Raw genomic sequence first — 18,587 nt, forward strand, 5'->3', positions numbered from 1 at the left:
GACAACCACCTTATAAATAAAAGTAATGTGCCAAAAGCATATGTTTGCAATAATTTAACACCAAGAGTAACAGTTTTCCCTGTTTCAAGTGTTTTGATGATATGGGGTACAAGGAATCAAAGCTATTAGTAGCTCCAACGAGAACCAAAACCTGGAATATTTAGCAGCAAGGTTTTCTAACTAGCAGCAATGAAGCTAAAACGACAAGACCCAACTTAGATTTAGTAAGATAATGTTGCAAATGGCAAATGACCAAAACTGCCAGCTTAGATCAACTTTAGAAGCACCATTAGCCATATACAAACAATCAGACGCATATTTATACAACATTTTCCATATTTTAGACTTATAAAATAGTCAAACAACTACATAAGCATCTTTACATTTTCCAGCCATATCCCATATCACCTGGCTCATTGCTGAAAATTCCATTTTCTGCGAATTCCTTAGCAATCTCATCCAGCTCTGGCAGATCCAAGTGTTGAGGCAAGTCTGCCCTAGAGCTCATGCTGCTTCCACCGACAGAAGGGTTACTGCCAACAGATTTGAAACTGTTGCTTCTACTCGGAACCATCCCAATGGCACTCTTGCTCATGTTGTTTGGTACACCTGTCAAACTTGTCGCCCCTTTTACTTGTCCAGTGTTCATCCTAGTAGGCAAGCTTCTAGCACCATTGGCGCCAGTGCTGAACACCTCCCCACCTTGGAAATTACCATTTACATTAGGGCCACCAGCCGATTGTTGGGGTGCTGCCCGATTGTTATTCATCACTTCTTGCAGTAGCTGCTGAATAACATGTTGCTGCATCTGTTCGTCAGCACCCGAGGGTTGTGGATTGTTTCGCTGCATCATGTTATTGTTTAAAGGGGACTGCTGCTGAAATGAACCGGGTAAACTGTTCGACCGAATTGATGGAATAAAGGTCTGAAATTGCAGAGGCTGTGATTGGTTGGGGCCAGAAAAGGAACAGGATGCTTCCTGCTGAAGTGTGTTCTGATTTGTGCTCCCAGAGTTCCTTAGTAGGTTCTGATAATTATTCAATACCTGTGGTGTATTATTTAGGACTCCAGTATGTGCTAGATTGTTGCTGATATGGCTGCCTATCCCTGGATGAATTCCCATAATTTTGCTCAGGGTGCTTTGATCAGTTGGAAGGCTGCTCGTGTTCAATTGCTCTCTCCCTTGCATCTTTTGTGCGTGTAGTTTCGCAGCAGCCTGTGCAGTATAGTTCTTCAAACTCTCTGCAAGAGAAAGACTTAATGTATGATACAAGTTCCAATTGAAAGTCTGAACAAAGACAAGACAAACTAATGAAAGGAAGAAAAGAAATCCTAAACTCTTGTATAATCCGTGACTCCCTGTTTGGGGTTCAAAGTGAAAGCAGTGCAGAAAAACTAAACATACATCTGATTTTCGTCACCATCATCTATACATGTTGGTTAACATGAGGACGACCATACAGCATAGCTTGTATTTGAAATATAGAACTCTATATTTGATGTCAAACCTCTATATATTAAGAGATGAGACTTGAAGGGCAATACAAGTACAAAAAGCTTGCCCTTAAATATTTGAAGTCAGTTGCCAAGTATGAAGATCCATCTTATGGGTCAGAACTTAATCTTCTGCAACCAAGAAAATTACAAAACAAGAACTATGAAAATATCCTATCTCCGTTAATCTGTAAGCACATAGACATGTAGCACTTCATTCAGAATTGAAGAGAGTGCATGTAGCACTTGTCCCAGACAACTCTGATGCCATTGGAACAGTTATAGATTCAAATTACAAAGGACAAAGTCTTTAACAAGGCAACCATATGAGCCTGCAATTTTGGGCCTCTAATGGAGCCAACTAAACCAATAGTGCAATCAAAGGTGGGGTTATGTGAAGTGGCTTCATATGACCTGATTAAGAGCAATGAAAACAGCTTATTTCATGCATTATTTGGTCTATATCAGTTAGATGTATTCCTAGGAAATAAAAAGGAAAGGAGTATTGAACCCACCACTACGTAGTCTCCAGTTTTAGATAGATAAATGTGTAATAGTTCTCTTTATCAGATAAGGGGCATATTTCTTTGAAACACTAACAACACAAATAAATAAGGAATGAGGACAGCAAGTTTGCAACATATCTTAGCTAAGGAAGCTTCTTTACAAAGAGGAAGTTATTACAAGCACACGATGGGGGGAAACATGAAAAACTACTCGAAAGAAAAAACAATAGTGAAAGGAAGTATGTAGGAAAATACACTCCTAACTCAAAAAAGCACAGCCAAAGGAGCATATGACCAAAGACTTAAATAACCTATTTTACATTTGCAGTATTCGTATAACCCTAAAGCATTTAAACTTCTACAGATATGTAAATTATCCAAATAATTTCCAACTTAGACATGGACAATTCATATTTCTCATCATAGCCTGAGATTTACTATTTACCACATGCAACCAACACAACTTCTGATGGCAATCACCATCCAAGAAATCGCTATATCAGGGCATTTTTGCAAATGAGATCAATTATATCTTTACTATGTTCAATGATGATTAGAAGTAGATCCAAAAGAGTTATTCTATGTGCTCTGCTTGTCACATCCTCTGCAGCAGTTCTTGCACACTAACTCGATATTAGTAAGCACTAAAAGGATACAGTGTATTTTCTCTTGAGCAGTTAAATGGGGGGGGGCACCTATTATCAGTATCAATGTTTTCATCTTTTCTACCTAATGATACATTATGCCATAGTCATAATGTCCAACGGAAACTCTTGAAAGTTCAAACTTTTTAGAAAGAAGAACATGCTGAAATTCAAGATAACTTTTGAAACAAAATACCATATTTACATAATATCAAGTAAACAGACCACAAAATTGCATTTACCACAAGATGATACAAGGTGATCTTAGAAAGTAATTCTACATTTATCAACTTATTATTCTCACAGTGAATTAATTCACATGATGACTTGTTCCACTAAGCTATCCAAGTTTAAATAGTTCAAGAGAACAAAAGAAATTTAAAACATCAGTGTGCCTAATAGCCTCCCATCACCAAAATTCCTACAAGAGGTTTAGACATATATTACTACGATAGAACATTGTATCTCCTCTGCCAGTACTTATCGATATCCATAATTTGCAACTTCTAATAGGACAGATTCATTTAGCTATACAATGCATCAGATGCATGATTCATTGTTTTTGCTCTGTTCTCAAACTGCTCCAATTCTGCTATTAGAAAGGTAATTGAAGAAGACATCTTGTTTTATTAATGTAGAAATCCTGAATGTTTAAGCTTATTACCATCTTTAATTACAGAATTTTCTGAACTTATCATGAGGAAGTGAGCAAAGCATCTTATGTCAACAACATTGAAATCCTCAATATACAGGATCGTAAGATCCTCCTATTTTTCTTGGTAACTTCTTTTGTTTAAACTGGTATAAACTGCCTAAATTTCAGAGCGTGCAAGTTAAATTCAATACAGAATGATGGGGAACATGATCGAGGTCCAATAAAAGAACTATAACGTTTACAGGACTTCTACACTTTTTCTTGATATGTTTCTTCTAGGCAAAAACTAATTATCAGTATCAATCAGAAAAGCTTTGAGAAAAGAACTGGATCATAAACAATCACAAACAAGTTATATGCACACAGTATTATAATTAAGAAAGCAACATCCAGACCTATGGGTCCAATCTTTTGTTCGCGGCTATAATCAATCAGGTCTTTCATGCTATTCACCACCTCAGATATCTGCCAACACACAGAAAAACAGTGATAGTACTATCACTTATAACTTATAAGCAGAAAAATTGCCCTCTGTTCTTAATAATACAGTAAACAACCAGAAGAAACATCTCAATTACCTGCAAGCACCGCACATATCGTTTAGAAAACCCTAGATCATTCAATGACTGTAATTCCAGGTTCTTTGCCAGCTGACGTCCCACTGTCACAAACCTATTTAAAAAACAAAAATGGAAAAGAATCAGCTTAAAACAATTTAACAAAACCATAATAAATAGAAGCTTTAAAGACATCCATGAGTAGAGGTGTAATCGAACCGAGCTTGATCGAGCCTAGCACTAATCAAGCTTGAATTGAAAATAATTTTAAGCCTAGTTTTGTAATCAAGCTTGAATTAAAATCATTTTAATTCGGGCCAATTTAGAGCTTGATCAAGCTTGAACTAAATTAAGCTTGATTTGGGCTTGAATCAAACCTAAAATAAGGCCTAATTCAACTATAAAAATATCCATAAATTTGGGAAAGATATAACAGGATCAGAATACAGATTAAACTCTACATAACAATCCATTTAAGCGAATTTTAGAATATATAGAAGTATTACTCATATTGAATATATATATATATATAATTATTTTGAGCCTTATCGAGCCTAGTTGATCAATCCAACTCATGATTAAGCTTGGGTCGAAAATATTTTTGAGCCTATCCTTGATTATTTTGACAGCCTTATCCATGAGAAATGCAAAGCACCAGAAAATAATGTCAAAAGAAGAAGTAAAGATACAATGCTTCCAAAGGAAAACTGTCACAAAATGTCAGAGAAAATTTATATCAAAATTTTTTTTGAAGCAAGGTATGTGAAGTTGTGAACAATAAGAACTTACTCAACAACAAAGGGTATATTCCTAGAAGTCTAGAAATAAGTTGTATTAGCATTCAAGTTAGAGCTATGTTGACACCTATCCTGTAAGAGGTTAATGCTAACAATACAAAAGCTTGTTTCTAAAGTAGGAAATCTTTCTTAGGAGGCTTCTACTTTATTAATCAGTGTCAAAATAAACGAGCGGCTCGGGCTCGGCTCGGCTCGGCTGAAACTCGGGTTCGACTCGGTTTAAGCTTAAGTCGAGCCTAAGATTATTTTGCAGCTCGATTTGAATTTCGAGCCGAGCCTAAGCCAAAGTCGGCTAGCTCAGGCTCGACTCGATAGGCTCGTTTACACTACTAGATTCTATGAATATTTAAATCTTATATCCATACATTAAATCTTATATCCATCGTCCATTAAAAATATTTAAATAAATCAAACAATAGATCTCAATCTCATAGAACTAATTATGGAAATTATAGTCATAAAGAGTGTGAATAGTAGACTAGCTATGGATTGAGTGAAAGTAGTAGACTTCTGTAGACTAGCTATAGATTATTACTTCCTAGTGAGCTAGTGAGCTCTTTCTCCAAAGAGAGATCTATGGGTCGCAGAGGACACTTGTGACATTATATCCATTACCTCATCAGCCAAAAGAGATGTGTGCATGCATGGAAAATTGTGCAGGTATTTATGGTGATCTTCCATTGGAGTAAAACCTAACTGCTCTGTATCTCAAATATGTCAGGAGACCTGGACATAGAGAAATGGTGTTCTCGCTGTCTTCTCCTCCTCAATAGGCCTCCTCTATCGGCCTCCTCCATCGACCTCCTACTCTTTCGGCAAGCCGCCACCGCATCCTCCTCCAATCAGGCTCGGGCTCGATCTCGGGCTCGAGCTAGCTCGGCTCAAGCTCGACTTGAGGTGAGCCGAACCTAAATATCAAACTAGGCTCGAAATTAATTTCGAGCCGAGCCTGAGCTAGAGCTGGCTCACTCAAGCTCGGCTCGTTTACATCCCTAATCAGTAGACATAGAGTTTCAAAGCTATGAAGCTATTACAGGAGTGCTACATCTAGTGTATTGAAAGGCGACCATAGGTGGCAAGCAGTCACCACACCGCCTAGCACCTAAGCAGAAGGCGGACCTAAGACGGTCTAGCATTTTTAATTGATAAAAAATAAAAAATAATTATATGTGATAGATATTATATATTAATAACATATATAAATTCTTTAATAGTAATTTACAACCATAACAACAAAAATTCACAAATTAACTATATGTGTGTGTGTGTATATATATATATGGAGCATGACAACTTATCTCACCAGTTCTCCTCTTTACATTAGAAACCAAAATACTTTGAAAAGAGAAGTGGTGGGTTCCCAAAGCAGCAAAAGAGAAAATGAGAAATGGGTCAAGGCAAAAAAAGACTCCTCTCTACATTGGGAATCCACACTGTTTTGAAAAGAGAAATGGTGAGTTCCCAAAACAGAGAGAGAAAATAAGAAAAAGGATTCCAAGATAGAAAGAGAGAAGACAAAGAGGAGAAGGAATGGCGGCCTGCTATGCCTAGGTGCATGGCTTGCTGCCCCGCCATGGCGGCTACCAAAGCGGCCGCCTTTAAAACAGTGGGTACATCTGCTGCTGATGGCTTTAGAAGAGCTTGGCATCTACAGTGAGAGATAATGAGAACTCTTCTTCAAAAGTATAAAACAAGATAATACTACAGTAAGTTCGCTGGTGTCAAGGAAGTTGGTGACATCATAATGATATTGCTCAATGCACTCCATTTTTATGTGATGATTAATGAAGAACGGCATTCTCTGTTTGCCTATAATCTCTACCACAAAGTCAACTTGTTATGGCTCATGGGATAGACAACAAAACAAAAGAATTAATGCTGAAGATAAATGTTCAGAAAAGAGCATGTAAAATGCAGATCAATGGTCTGAACAGCATATGTGGAATGCTGGCGGTCAAGCCACCATGTTACATTTGGTAGTCAAAGTGCTCAGGCGGGCACATATTCAGTCTACCTATTGAAGTATAATTTTAAATAAATATTACAACCATAAATACAAAAAAGAAAAAAATGAATGGCAAGATATTAACATCTATAATTTGCTACCCAAGTGCAAAGGTAACTCAACGATATTCCATGCTTAACTTGCTTACTTCTGCCTGTGCCCTATGCAGATAAGGTTTAGGTGGGGTGTTCAAGGGACAATTTCTACATATTCCAACTGCCTCAGCAGGTGCATGCACCGCTTTTTAGAACAATGCTGGAAATACTAAGGCTCTCAATCAAAATCTTGGGATATGCCACAAGCGCAACTTGACATTTCAATACTGACTCCTTGAGGAGGATTTATCATTTACGCATTTACTCAGAAATTGTGTCACCATGACCACGATGAAATGTGACACAAATAAAGAGAAATAAGTTCAACAAATATGCATGTCAACCTAGGACTACTTGTCTACACAAATTCTATCAAAATGATAAACAATTGAAAGATCTGCCTTCCATGAGATCCAACCTTGTTTCTGATGATATTCATATATGATTATGATGATTACGAAAAAGGAACCAGGACTGAAATTTGGCGTTCTCAGTTGCAAAAATAAAAATAGATCTTCATGTGAGACTCTAGAATAAAACTATGCCACACAGCAGGAATAAGTTAACTTACATATTGCAGCTGGCCTGCAAATCTTGATGTGACACTCCAGCTGAACCACTATCATGCACAGCAGCTTGACATTTCTGAGCAACTTGCAATAGTTGGTTCACCTGGTTATAGGAAAGGTCAGAAACCAAGTCATGGAACTATATAGCATACATATGAATCAGTAACAAAATGATATAATAAAAGCAGTTGTCTGAACTCTAAAAGTATGACTTTGAAACCGACAAACATATCTAAAGATCTTAAGAGAAGAAGGAACGAATGAAAAGGAAAGGATAAATAAATAAACATAACAAAAGAGTACGTCAGTACTCATACCAATAAGTCAAACAATAATTTCCAAGTCTTAACACATCGTTGGAGTATATTGGGCACCTAGATTCTCCAGTTGGTATATATGTAACACCATGAAAAGAAGTAATCTTTTCAGAAAGAAAGACAATGTTAATCTTGCAGCATAATGCAGTGAGATTTTATTATGTAGGCCTATGCTTACATTTGTTTTAGCCCTCACGCATTCAGATAATTAGACTTTTCAGAGTCTGCTTCACAGAAAGCCTAACTTGAGTATCTAGGACATTCATATTCTGTTAAAACACTAGCATGCACACTAACAAACGCATATGGACATTGGTGATCTATTTGTAGGTATGCACAATAACAAACGGCATGCATACAATCAACAAACAGCAGGTCTTATGTATTAAAAGAAAAAAGAAACAGACTACAAACCTCTTAGTCTGGTCGTATATTCTATTCTTATGAGTAACCCACAACAACCATACTAGAAACATCATTTAGTGGAGTTTACACAATCAATAAATTTTACTGATCTGAATACCACTTAAAAGGTTCGCTCTAAATTAAGAAATTCCAAGATGTAAATGCAAGGACTGCCACTTGACAACATTGACATAGATACCAGAGAGATAACCACCACATACTCCTAATTTTAGAAATTGTATAATCACGAAAACCAATCATATATGATATTTTATCATTTTCTGGTAGTGTGCACATCAAATGAATTAAGAGTTGATTTTGTTGTGAGATCTGTCATCGACCATTCCTGGATCTTAAATTGGGAAAGCATCAAAGCAGACAAAATACAAAAATTTATCAGGCTCTAAATGTAGATTAATCAGAGCATTAAGCAATATTCATTTGTATGTGTTTTCAAGAAGAGCAATCTTTTTTATTTCATACTTCTTTCTATTATGAGAATGGAGTGCATGAAATTGTCTTATAAATATGCATGTACAAAATAGAGCACTTCTACTCTTTTTCTTAATCAGCATGAACTGCATGAAAATGAAATACATGTGCAATAAGAACAGATACCTGGGGTGTTATCAACCTGCGAGGGAGAAACTCTTCATGACGTCGTGCACAAAATTCCCAGGAAATTATCTGAAGGATTCATTATAATCAGTTATAGAACATAACTAAATAGTAGAATTATCAGCAAAATACAAATATGTCTAATCAAAACACATTCAGAAAAGTTACAATGGCACTAGAAAATTCTAGTTGCTAGAGTTGAAACCTTTAGTTCAGGTGTGAATATAATTCGTAGTTGTCCCTCACGAACAACACGTAGATGTTCATAAACACTCTCTTGAATAGCTTTTGGATACTCCAAGACCATCACCCCAGTAGGCAACCGGCATTCTTGCGGCATGTCAAGAAATAAAATTTCATCAACCACCCCATGGTCAAATTTAATTTGATAAAGCCTAGGAAGTATTTCGAATGCAGCCTCTGCAAGAACAAGACCATGTTAGAATGATTCTAGAACGAAGTCACAAAGAAATGAGCATTATTGTAAAAAATGAGCTAAAATTCAATTACAAATGAGTATAGCTGAATAACTACATCAGAACAAAGTGGATATAGCTAATACCAAAGAGAACATCTTTTGGTCCCAAAATACCTGTCTAAATGTAGACAGGGTTTCCAATAATTTGACTTTATCAGATTACTGAAGTGCCAATTAAGTCCAAAAGAAAGATCATTTAATGAACTAGTAAATAGGTTGACCAATAGCCATACTAAATCAACAAATAAGAAGATTGTAAAGGAATATGATTCACGAAGTGTGGAAAGATAGGACAGCATCAAATAACAGAAGACTAGCTCCTAGATAGAGCTGAACAGCCAAAAGAATTATGAAACAGTGAAAAAAAGGACATTTGGTGCACCATAGGAGTAACAAGTAATTATCCAAACCAAATTGAGAGGCAGCCAAATGATCCTTATGCCATATTCAAGATAGAAAAGCTGAAAAGATTCACAAGGAAGCCACCACTAGTTTGGGAGAGAAAAAAAGGATGTCCTACAATATTTATTCTGTTACAATTATCATCAAATATGAAGTGTTAAAACTTGAGAAATAAAAGCAAAAACCTTATGCCTAGGAAGAGATGGAGAATGACACATATATTTGAACAGTCAGATTAACAATTTAGGATCATTCAATCAGAGGAGAAAAAATAAAAGACATTCACTACAGAACAGACAGCTACAAGAAGGATGGTCAGATTGAAGGGATGAAATAAGTGATTAATTCTGTTAATACAGTTGGCTTATGAGACACAATGTGGAACAAGTGCAGAAGCTTCCATTTATGTCCATGAGAAAAAGTCTCCAGTTCCTGAACATAATTATTTCAGCATGCCTCCCAGCATAACTGCCCATACTAAAATGTGCATCGCTATCCTGCATTTAGAGAACTAACTATAAGAGCATCCTTGTTGCCCAAAAGCCCAACAATTAGATCTTTAGAGCATTAACAGCATCATCATATTGGAAATTTCAAATCTTTTAATGCCAATGGTCTATTCCCAAGTTGAAGTCTACTGCCATAAAGGGAAAAATAAGAACAGAGGCATGAATATCATCATAGTTAACACCATAAAACCACCCAGTTCTCTAGAGCATTAAGCAACTGTTAGTGCAATTTTATGTAATAGTAAGTTCGTAGACAGAAAAAATACTTAGAAATATGATGTACAATCTAAAATTTATGTAACATCAAGATGCATGATTTGTGGAAGAATGTATGTGTGAAAAGAATCAAAGGATAAACATAAAACAAATCAAAGAAGGATATTTTTCAGCAATACAAGCTGGGTGTGCACCCCATTATTCTGCGTGCCCGGCTGAAAAACACATGTATTCTCATATGTTAGCATCGTTGGGTGCAGCCCCAGTGAGTCAAGAATAGATCCAGTAAGTCAGTTGCGCACACAAGCGGCAGCATTGAATATCGAAATTCAAAAACATATTTAGACTTGGTATTTCTTTTTTAGGATTCTTCTAGTACGAGTTGCAAAGATTATTTAAGGGATCCAAAAGCAGACTAAAAGATCCATTCCATCAAAGGATCTCACTTGAAACCTTCAAATTCCTAATAATTGTGAAAAACCATTTGTTTTTGAGTAATAGTCAAACATCAACTACAACTTGTAACTGATCAACAGACGGAACTAGAGGTTAGAGGGGTGTATCCAACACAGAGAACTCAAGGAATTTCTAGTTTAATCTTAGAGAGTTCTCGCTTTCCCGCATGGATCATACTTTTCAACGAGTGTGGGGAGATACTTCCACATATGTCTGAAACTCTGAATGCTTGTGCTATAATAGTGATTGGTCATTGAGCACCGGAGGAGTGTTGTCTATAACAACTTCTACCGCAACGACACAATTGTGGGTTGATTCATAGCTCGGGTGCTTACAAGAACAACTTTTTACTTCACAATAATAGTTAATCTCGCGGTTCACATTTAAAAGGTTACTTAAACACTCGGGGTGTGTTTAGTTGTAAGATTAGATAAGAGGAGATAAGTTATCTCTAGACTTATCCAAAAGTATAACATATCCCCAATGATTACTAATCTCATATTACAATTTTAGTCTAATATTTAGTTTATACAAGACTATTTAATTATCAAAATTAATCATGTTCAATTCAAAATAATCAAAATTAAAACCAAAAGTAATACAAATAACATAATAAGTTAATATAAAAATGTTTAAAAAAAATAAAAATGTAAAGTTATTTAATATGGCAATATTTTAAATAAATATAAAATATAAAATACTAATAACAAAATTAAAAAATAATAATATTTGAGTATTTAAGATTGTTAGTTTGTTATTTATATATCTAATTTTTATTTTTTATATAAAGGCAATATAGTAATAAGACCCTTATCCCGCCCCTCAGTATATATCATCCCACCCCCTTTAGGTAAGATGCTATATCCCTTTTTTTTGGTTCAGACTCTAATTCCGTTTATTAATTTTGTACTAAACATTAGATTATGTAGAGCCCACGAGATAACTGATACAATCTCATCTTTATATCTCTTAAACAAATGCACCCTCAGGCATTAGAGCATATTCTCCATCAAGTGTAACGAGAAACTTTCACATATATCCAAGTATTTGTGCATTGTGCTATACCAACAGTTGATCATCGAGCACTGATGAGCTGAAGCAAGTGTCTAAGAAGACTCATAAGTAAATTTTATTTATATTGCTTAGTGAAATAAATCGATCAACTACGAGTAGGTCCATGGTTTTTACCTCTCTAGGCAAGAGAGATTTTCCACGTTAAAAGATATCATGTCGTTATGTTTGTCGTGTTTAATTTTCCTATTATTTTTCGGCTTTAGTTTTTCCTACTCTTGGTTTTTGCTTTTCAGTTTGAGTTTGTTTTTTTTTCTAGTTTGAGTAGTATTTAGTTTTCGTAATCCAAGAGGGATTCAATTATCCTAATCCAACTATGATTCAATTTGATCGTTTGACTTTGAGTTTGACCATTAATATCTAATAAACCTAGTCAAACTAGAAATTGTATTTCAATCCCACAATTTAGCAACAAACTAACACAAGAAAATCAATTTTTTCTATCTTGACGGATGCATTAATGATGTTAAAACAAGAACCAAGTGATACTTATAAGTAAAGTCTCAGTTGGCTCCTTAAATCATTCTCGGGTAAGTGGAAAAGGTAAAAACCAGTAACACAAAGAACCAATTAATAATCTCAAAAGATATAGTAATAAGTAAACGTTCTATAAGAAAAATAAACAATCTAACAAAGTCAAAAATAGATGATGCATGACTACATAGGAAGGCACGTCAAAACGGAATATAATCATTTTGGTCTTAATCAAATCAGGTCCAGTACTTTCGAAATAAATGAAGGTAGTGATTTACCACAATTTGTCAAGAACGGCATAAAACTTGAAATCCGGCTCAAAACATGTTTGCTCAATTTGATGTTTTGAGCTATTAGGGTTAGCCAAAATTGGACTGCAATTCAGATTTAGCATATATATACACATGCATGTAACTGTTTCAGCCTAAAAGGTAACAGCCTGTGGAGGAACAGCTGAAGTTGAATGACATCTATTATTTTTACATAATTATTTGTTCATGCGTAGTGACTTTTTTTTAATACTTTCAGATACATTTTTTCAACTTCTAATTTTTCTTAATTTTGCAGATAAATATAACCAATTGAAGCTCACAAAAATAAGATCTGAAAGTGGCCTGAGATAGTCTAAAACTTACAAATATGCCACCCGAGGGGAAGCCAAGACAATAACTGACTCTTTGACCTTGTTTTGAACAAAAAGAATATTCTCTTACAGTTGCAAGGATAAGATTTTATGTATTACACTGTCTTAAAATTCTTACCGAAGAAACTTAACATCCGAGATGGAGTCAATGTTAAAAAGCTGGAAATCTTAACATATCGCAGACAGTTCTAAATTCAACAAGAAATCCCAACTAAGAGATAACTGAATAGTTATTCAAAGATTGGTTTTTAAAGAGTTTTCTAACGATTCTAAATTACATCATAACCCATCTGGTTTCTTCCAAATCCTGTTGAAGTAGCAGGTTTTGCAGCAGGTCATGAATCTTACTATTACCTTCCGTGAATAGGGAAACAGGCACTTAAAGATATGATGAAGTGCCCTTTGAAAATGTGTACCCAACAGGAAAGACAATGCAACCATGCCTTCTATGAAGACATTGAGCAACGATGGCCATGCCAACCGGCACAGGGCATGCCGGTTGGCACTTGCTGTGCAGGCGGCATACCGACACGTGGCACAGCACGACACCCCTCCTAGCAGCACTTCACTGAAGACTCTTCGTCGTCGTCGTTCGCTACTCACTATTGCCCATCGTGCCCGAGGTCACCGATCACAACGCAGATGCCCTAGCCCTTCTTGGCTCGAGAAGAAAGACGACCCAAAAGTCGGCGAGCGACAACAATGATGATGGCGAAGTGCAACTAGTCTCTCTCCTCTTTTTCTCTCCCTCTCTTGCGGCATGTGACGTGCCGTGCCGACCACCGGTTGGCACAGCCATCCATGACTTTGAGTGCCCAATAGGCAAACAGGTACTTACTTCGCTTTGCAAATTGAAACTTCCAAAATAAGACCGAAAGGCCGAAATTGATTGAATTTCAAGCTTTTCATTTCTTAAGGGACAGAAAAATCATGACAAATACAGGGTTTCCTGATCTGGTTGTGAATGAAAAATAACAAACAGGTCAACAGAATTTTACTTTTGATATTTCATATTCATGCAAAAAATTGTGAAATAGAACCAGATCCGTACACATTCAGAAGTTATGCATATATGACCGTACTAATAAAATATCAACTAATTTAAAATCAATAAGATAACAAGTAGCCAGCTTTACAATACTATGATTAACATAACAAATAGCCAGCTTTACAGTAACCTTTTGCTTAATAAAATTGTGAAGTAGTATTAACATACTAACCAAATCCTTTTCCTGATCTGGAACCACAAATGTCACAATGCCATGCATCCTGAAATAAAATAAAATTTAAAAAAAAAATTGTAAGCTATTGCAAAATATAATGAGTACAAAGCAAAAAACAAGGGTTGAAACTAAATGAAGTACCATCCCTCACCAACGACAAGAAGAATATTAAGAAAGTATTCAGGAACGATATGAAGCACTATCCTACACCAATGACAAGAAGAATATTAAGAAAGTTTTGCTGAATAAAGTGATTGTATCCTACTTGGAAAGCAACCCACAAAGCTGTTAACTTGCAATGAAAGAGGAGAAGACAAGTATAAAATCTCAAATTAGAGATATCAGTTGGTCTTTAATGCATAATTCAGTCAAGCCCTGCAAGGCATGCTTTATTTGATGCAGGTCTCACCTTAAGTCCTAACAATGATATGGTTTTTGTTTTTCAGACAAAGAAAAGAGAGTAGCCTTTTACTTCTTATCTTCTATATGAGGTGTCAACAAAGGCTTAAGGCCTTCCACAGTGCATGGTACCCCAGTACCGACCCTTATTCCTTTGACGTGCCAATGAGTTTGATGCCCCACTACTGTCCAGTATCCAAATTAGCTTACAGGAAAAAATGGCCTTTTGTAGAAACTCATGAAAAAATGCCAAAATTTAGAACAAAGTCATAAACAAGAAACAAAGTAGTCTAAGTATGTGAGTAACTGACTAAAGTTAGCACCACTCATACAGAGTATACATATAACTGTTAGAAATAATATTCTAGAGTGAAACAGAATTGAAACTGCTACAACAAAAGGTTGTATCGCTAGTCAGTAAGTTTCAACTCTCGTCAATTATTTTCTCTCATCCCCTTAATAAGATATGACATACTGGAAATAAGTTAAGAACACAAAAACAATCAAAGAGCACTGGAAATGTAGGATAGCCTTTCAACACATTTATCAACCCAAGGAAATCCTTATTGAGTGTGCAATTCAGATGTGTCATTGCCTAGAGCCCTACATGATTTTGAGTTCAATCACCTGCTTCAACAGCAATGAAATGGTGTCATGCGGCTCATGCTCATCCATTTCTATGCCCCAGAGAGTAGAAATCTAGAACCTGATGTTCTCTAAATCAAGCACATTATCCCAGATTTTCCATGAATTACACACGGCTGCACATGATCACCTTTCAGATCCCGGAAAAGAAAATGTTTTACTTTGATTTCCCTTGAACAACATGGAGGAAGGACAGCTCACCTGAATATGAAACAATATGCATGTGCTGTGCAGTGTAGTGTGGACCGAAAAAGCACACAATTTTTTGTTTGCAAAATTTAGTGGTGCAGAATTCTCTGTGCATAGAATGTAAGAGATATGAAGGTAAAAAGGATGCGGAAACTAACCACAGTTGTTTGTGGGAAAACACCCAGGGCATGATTGCCAATATTGTTGTACAAAGACAAACACCATCTTTTCCTTGCTCGCGGTGCAAAATACTCCACGACAAACTTTTTCCAATATGATATGGAATTATCCTACAAAAGGAAAAGTGTTAGAGATTCTTGTTGTGGAAGAAGATAGTATTAGATATTTCTTCCATCTCAATTGGAAACATAGAAGATCAGCAGCAATACAAAACCACCAAGTAACCAACTAACCGCTGGCCGATGACGTTGGTGGAATAAGTATTGCATAACCCGCCGAGCACATATACTACTCTCAACAGGACGTTTAGCAACGCCAACCGGCTGCATGGTCTGAGACAGCAGATGCTGCCTCAGCTGCTGCTGCTGTGGATGGGCAATCTGAGCACACTGCATCTGTGGGAAGGACTGCAACATCTTCTGATGCTGCTGCTGTTGCTGCTGCTGCTGTTGTTGCTGCTGTTGCTGCCTCTGTAACAGTCTCTGATGTTGGATCATGGCTTGCAGTTGTGGGTTCTGATGCCCTTGCATCTGAAAAATATCTGGCTTCTGAAGCAGTTGCTGGATCATCTGCTGCTGCAGAATATCCTCCTGCCTCATGTCCATCCTCGGTTTCTTCTGAGCACGCATCATACCACCAGGCTCCTGCTGCATCGAGTGCGACGTGACGCTAGATACCCCTCTCTTCTGCGCCTGCTCCTGGTGAGGACTTTGCTGTACAATGGAGGAGCCATCCATCACCGAAGAACCCGAGATGTTGTTGGACGAGAAGGACATGGGCGAGGCCGGGAGAAGCATGTAAGAGTCACCATTGACGCTAGCGCTGCGCTGCAACTGGGGTCCTCCGGAGAGGCCCGAATTAGCATCCGTGACCAACGAGCTTGCGCCGACGCTGGGTCCAGAGGAGTTAGCTGCACTGCTGAGCACCCCACCGAGCCCAGACCGCACGGCCCCAGACATGGAGCTCACGGGGGCCGGGTTTTGGCCATCTCCTTGGTAAAAGACACCCGAAGCAGCGGAAGATTGTGACTGCACAGCTCCTCCAGCAACGTGAGATAGGCCTGCCGAGGGGGTGGCGCCGGATTGGCGATTAGTATCTGGACGGCTATCCAGCGCCATCCCTGCCTAGAAAACCCCCCTTTAGGAAGAAGGAAAACCCTAATTTGGGGTCCTCTCTCTTAGAAAAACTTAATCTTTAAGCTGCCAATCGCATCAGAAACGAAGTAAGATAAAGTAAGGAATTGATGTTGACAGAAATGCAGATCAATATTGGAATAATAAAGCCGATCGCCATGTCGACGGGAAATTTCAGCTCACACAGCACAAATGAACGCAAGACAACAACCAAAAACCCTAATTTCTTCCAATCTAAGAAAACCGCAGCAGCAAGCAAAACCCTAAATCGCCCTGATTACCAAGGCACACAGATCGCAAAGAGGAAATCCATCACCAACCCAAATTGAGTAACCGATCAACGACCAAGAAATGCCTCAAAGATCGAATCGCGGGAGGAGAAATAGATCACAACTGAACAAAAATTGAGTAATTTCTTACTAAATCGCGGCTTATCTCTCGAATCCGAGCTGAATTCCGCGAAACAGAAGGGAAAGGATAAGGAAAATTACAACAAAACTTGGATAATACGAAACCCTTCTGTCTTGGGACGGCGCCGTCCGACGACGTCTTAAAACGATTCGCGGCGAGTGAAGCGAGAAGCGGACTTCGCCCAGGGCTTGAGACCGGCAGCAACCGGTTTTCGCACCTACTACGTGTCGAGCATCGGATCACTCTAACCGCGAGGTGCCGTGATCCGAGGGTCAAGATGATAAGTGCCTCGTTTGAGACGGACGCGTGCTTCGTACTTATTGGGTGTGCTTTGGAGCTAGGAACCGACGAAACCGGGATATAAATACGAAGAATTACTTTGCTCACATTTCACAATTCACCCACTTCTACACCCTGCATTACTTGGTGGGGCCCAGAAAGTTGGAATGTGGGTTTTATCCTGGGTGTAAACTTCGAATGTTCTTCGGAGTTGGTGGATATTTCGCTACAGCTATGAGCACGTGGTGGGGGCGTGTGTTTTATAAAGGCAGGCGTTTCTATTATGGAGGCAGCTGGTCGTCTACATCCAAGAATGCAGGAAATTACTACAGACCCTTTTCTTGTTGGGCCGTTTGAGTCTTAGGCCAATGAGATACTGCCAAGTTAGAATTCAGGAAATTCCTGCATTTGCTCTTGTGGACAATTGGATCTCTGTTATAGGATAATCAACGAGTTGCTTGCGGATGTGAGTTTTAAAACCTTACACGGAGCACGAATTAACTCTAGTAGAGTTGATAATTAACTCTAGTAGAGTTGATAGTTATCTTTCCCATGGCTAAAAAAGTCATGTGTTCAACTTTAACCCCAAACAATATTTGCTGGTTTAGTATCTTGCTGGATTCAGTTGATGGCTTAACAGTACGGTTAGCTTGGAAGAACAGTTTGGCAGCGATTTTGGCATGAAGTGTCTACGGACAATAAGAAGAGCATTGTTCGGGAAGCACGTGCTTAGTGTGCTCCGGTGGGGGTAAACACCTTGGGTGAATATTATGTTGCACAACTATGGCAACTTGCAACTTCTTCTCGAAAAGACAGGGGAAGCAAGTCTCTTTGATATGGAGGGCTCTGAGACAAACAGCCAAGGAGTTAAGAGGTGGTTTCTGGCGGTGTATAAGCAATGGTAAGGAGACACAAGTGCTACAAGACCCATGGATCTCAAAGGTACCACTTATGCACCGGCTTTGCATGTTAGCAAGCTCTATTTCAATATGGAGTCCAAGGTGGAGGAGCTCTTCAAAAATGATGAGTGAAACATGGAAAAGCTAATTGGAACCTTCGGAAATGACTTAGCCATTCACATCTATGCCATGTACTGAAGTAGAGAAGAGCTAGAAGACTTATGGGTGTGGGTGCCTGCAGTTGATGGTGAAGCCAAGGTGCGATCAATTTATGCCTATCTGAAGAAGATTGAGTCCGAGACAGACCACTGGTCGGGT

At 37.8% G+C, this 18,587-nt stretch overlaps 1 protein-coding gene across 1 annotated transcript; it reads right to left on the reverse strand.

The window, feature by feature from the left end:
• Positions 1-190: 190 nt before the first annotated feature.
• Positions 191-17,251, reverse strand: LOC140800598 (probable transcriptional regulator SLK2). Its single transcript, XM_073155352.1, has 10 exons — positions 17,101-17,251; positions 15,781-16,746; positions 15,526-15,657; positions 14,132-14,180; positions 8,868-9,082; positions 8,663-8,731; positions 7,325-7,425; positions 3,878-3,971; positions 3,695-3,764; positions 191-1,242 (listed from the first exon to the last, which is right to left on the reverse strand). Exons 2-10 carry the CDS (start codon positions 16,663-16,665, stop codon positions 380-382), a joined length of 2,478 nt encoding a protein of 825 aa, XP_073011453.1. The 5' UTR covers positions 16,666-16,746; positions 17,101-17,251; the 3' UTR covers positions 191-379.
• Positions 17,252-18,587: the final 1,336 nt, after the last annotated feature.

Source organism: Typha latifolia, chromosome 14 (assembly GCF_019914945.1).
Source record: "Typha latifolia isolate L0001 chromosome 14, TyphaL0001v2, whole genome shotgun sequence".
Classification (NCBI taxonomy): domain Eukaryota; kingdom Viridiplantae; phylum Streptophyta; class Magnoliopsida; order Poales; family Typhaceae; genus Typha; species Typha latifolia.

Bases quoted from the DNA above. Each gene is read 5' to 3' on its own strand.
- LOC140800598 (XM_073155352.1), bottom strand. From the start codon at position 16,665: ATGGCGCTGGATAGCCGTCCAGATACTAATCGCCAATCCGGCGCCACC. The intron at 8,732-8,867 runs GTTTCAACTCTA...TGAATCCTTCAG, and splicing joins TATTCACACCTGAACTAAAG to ATAATTTCCTGGGAATTTTG. The intron at 3,765-3,877 runs GTAATTGAGATG...GTGTGTTGGCAG, and splicing joins GATATGTGCGGTGCTTGCAG to ATATCTGAGGTGGTGAATAG.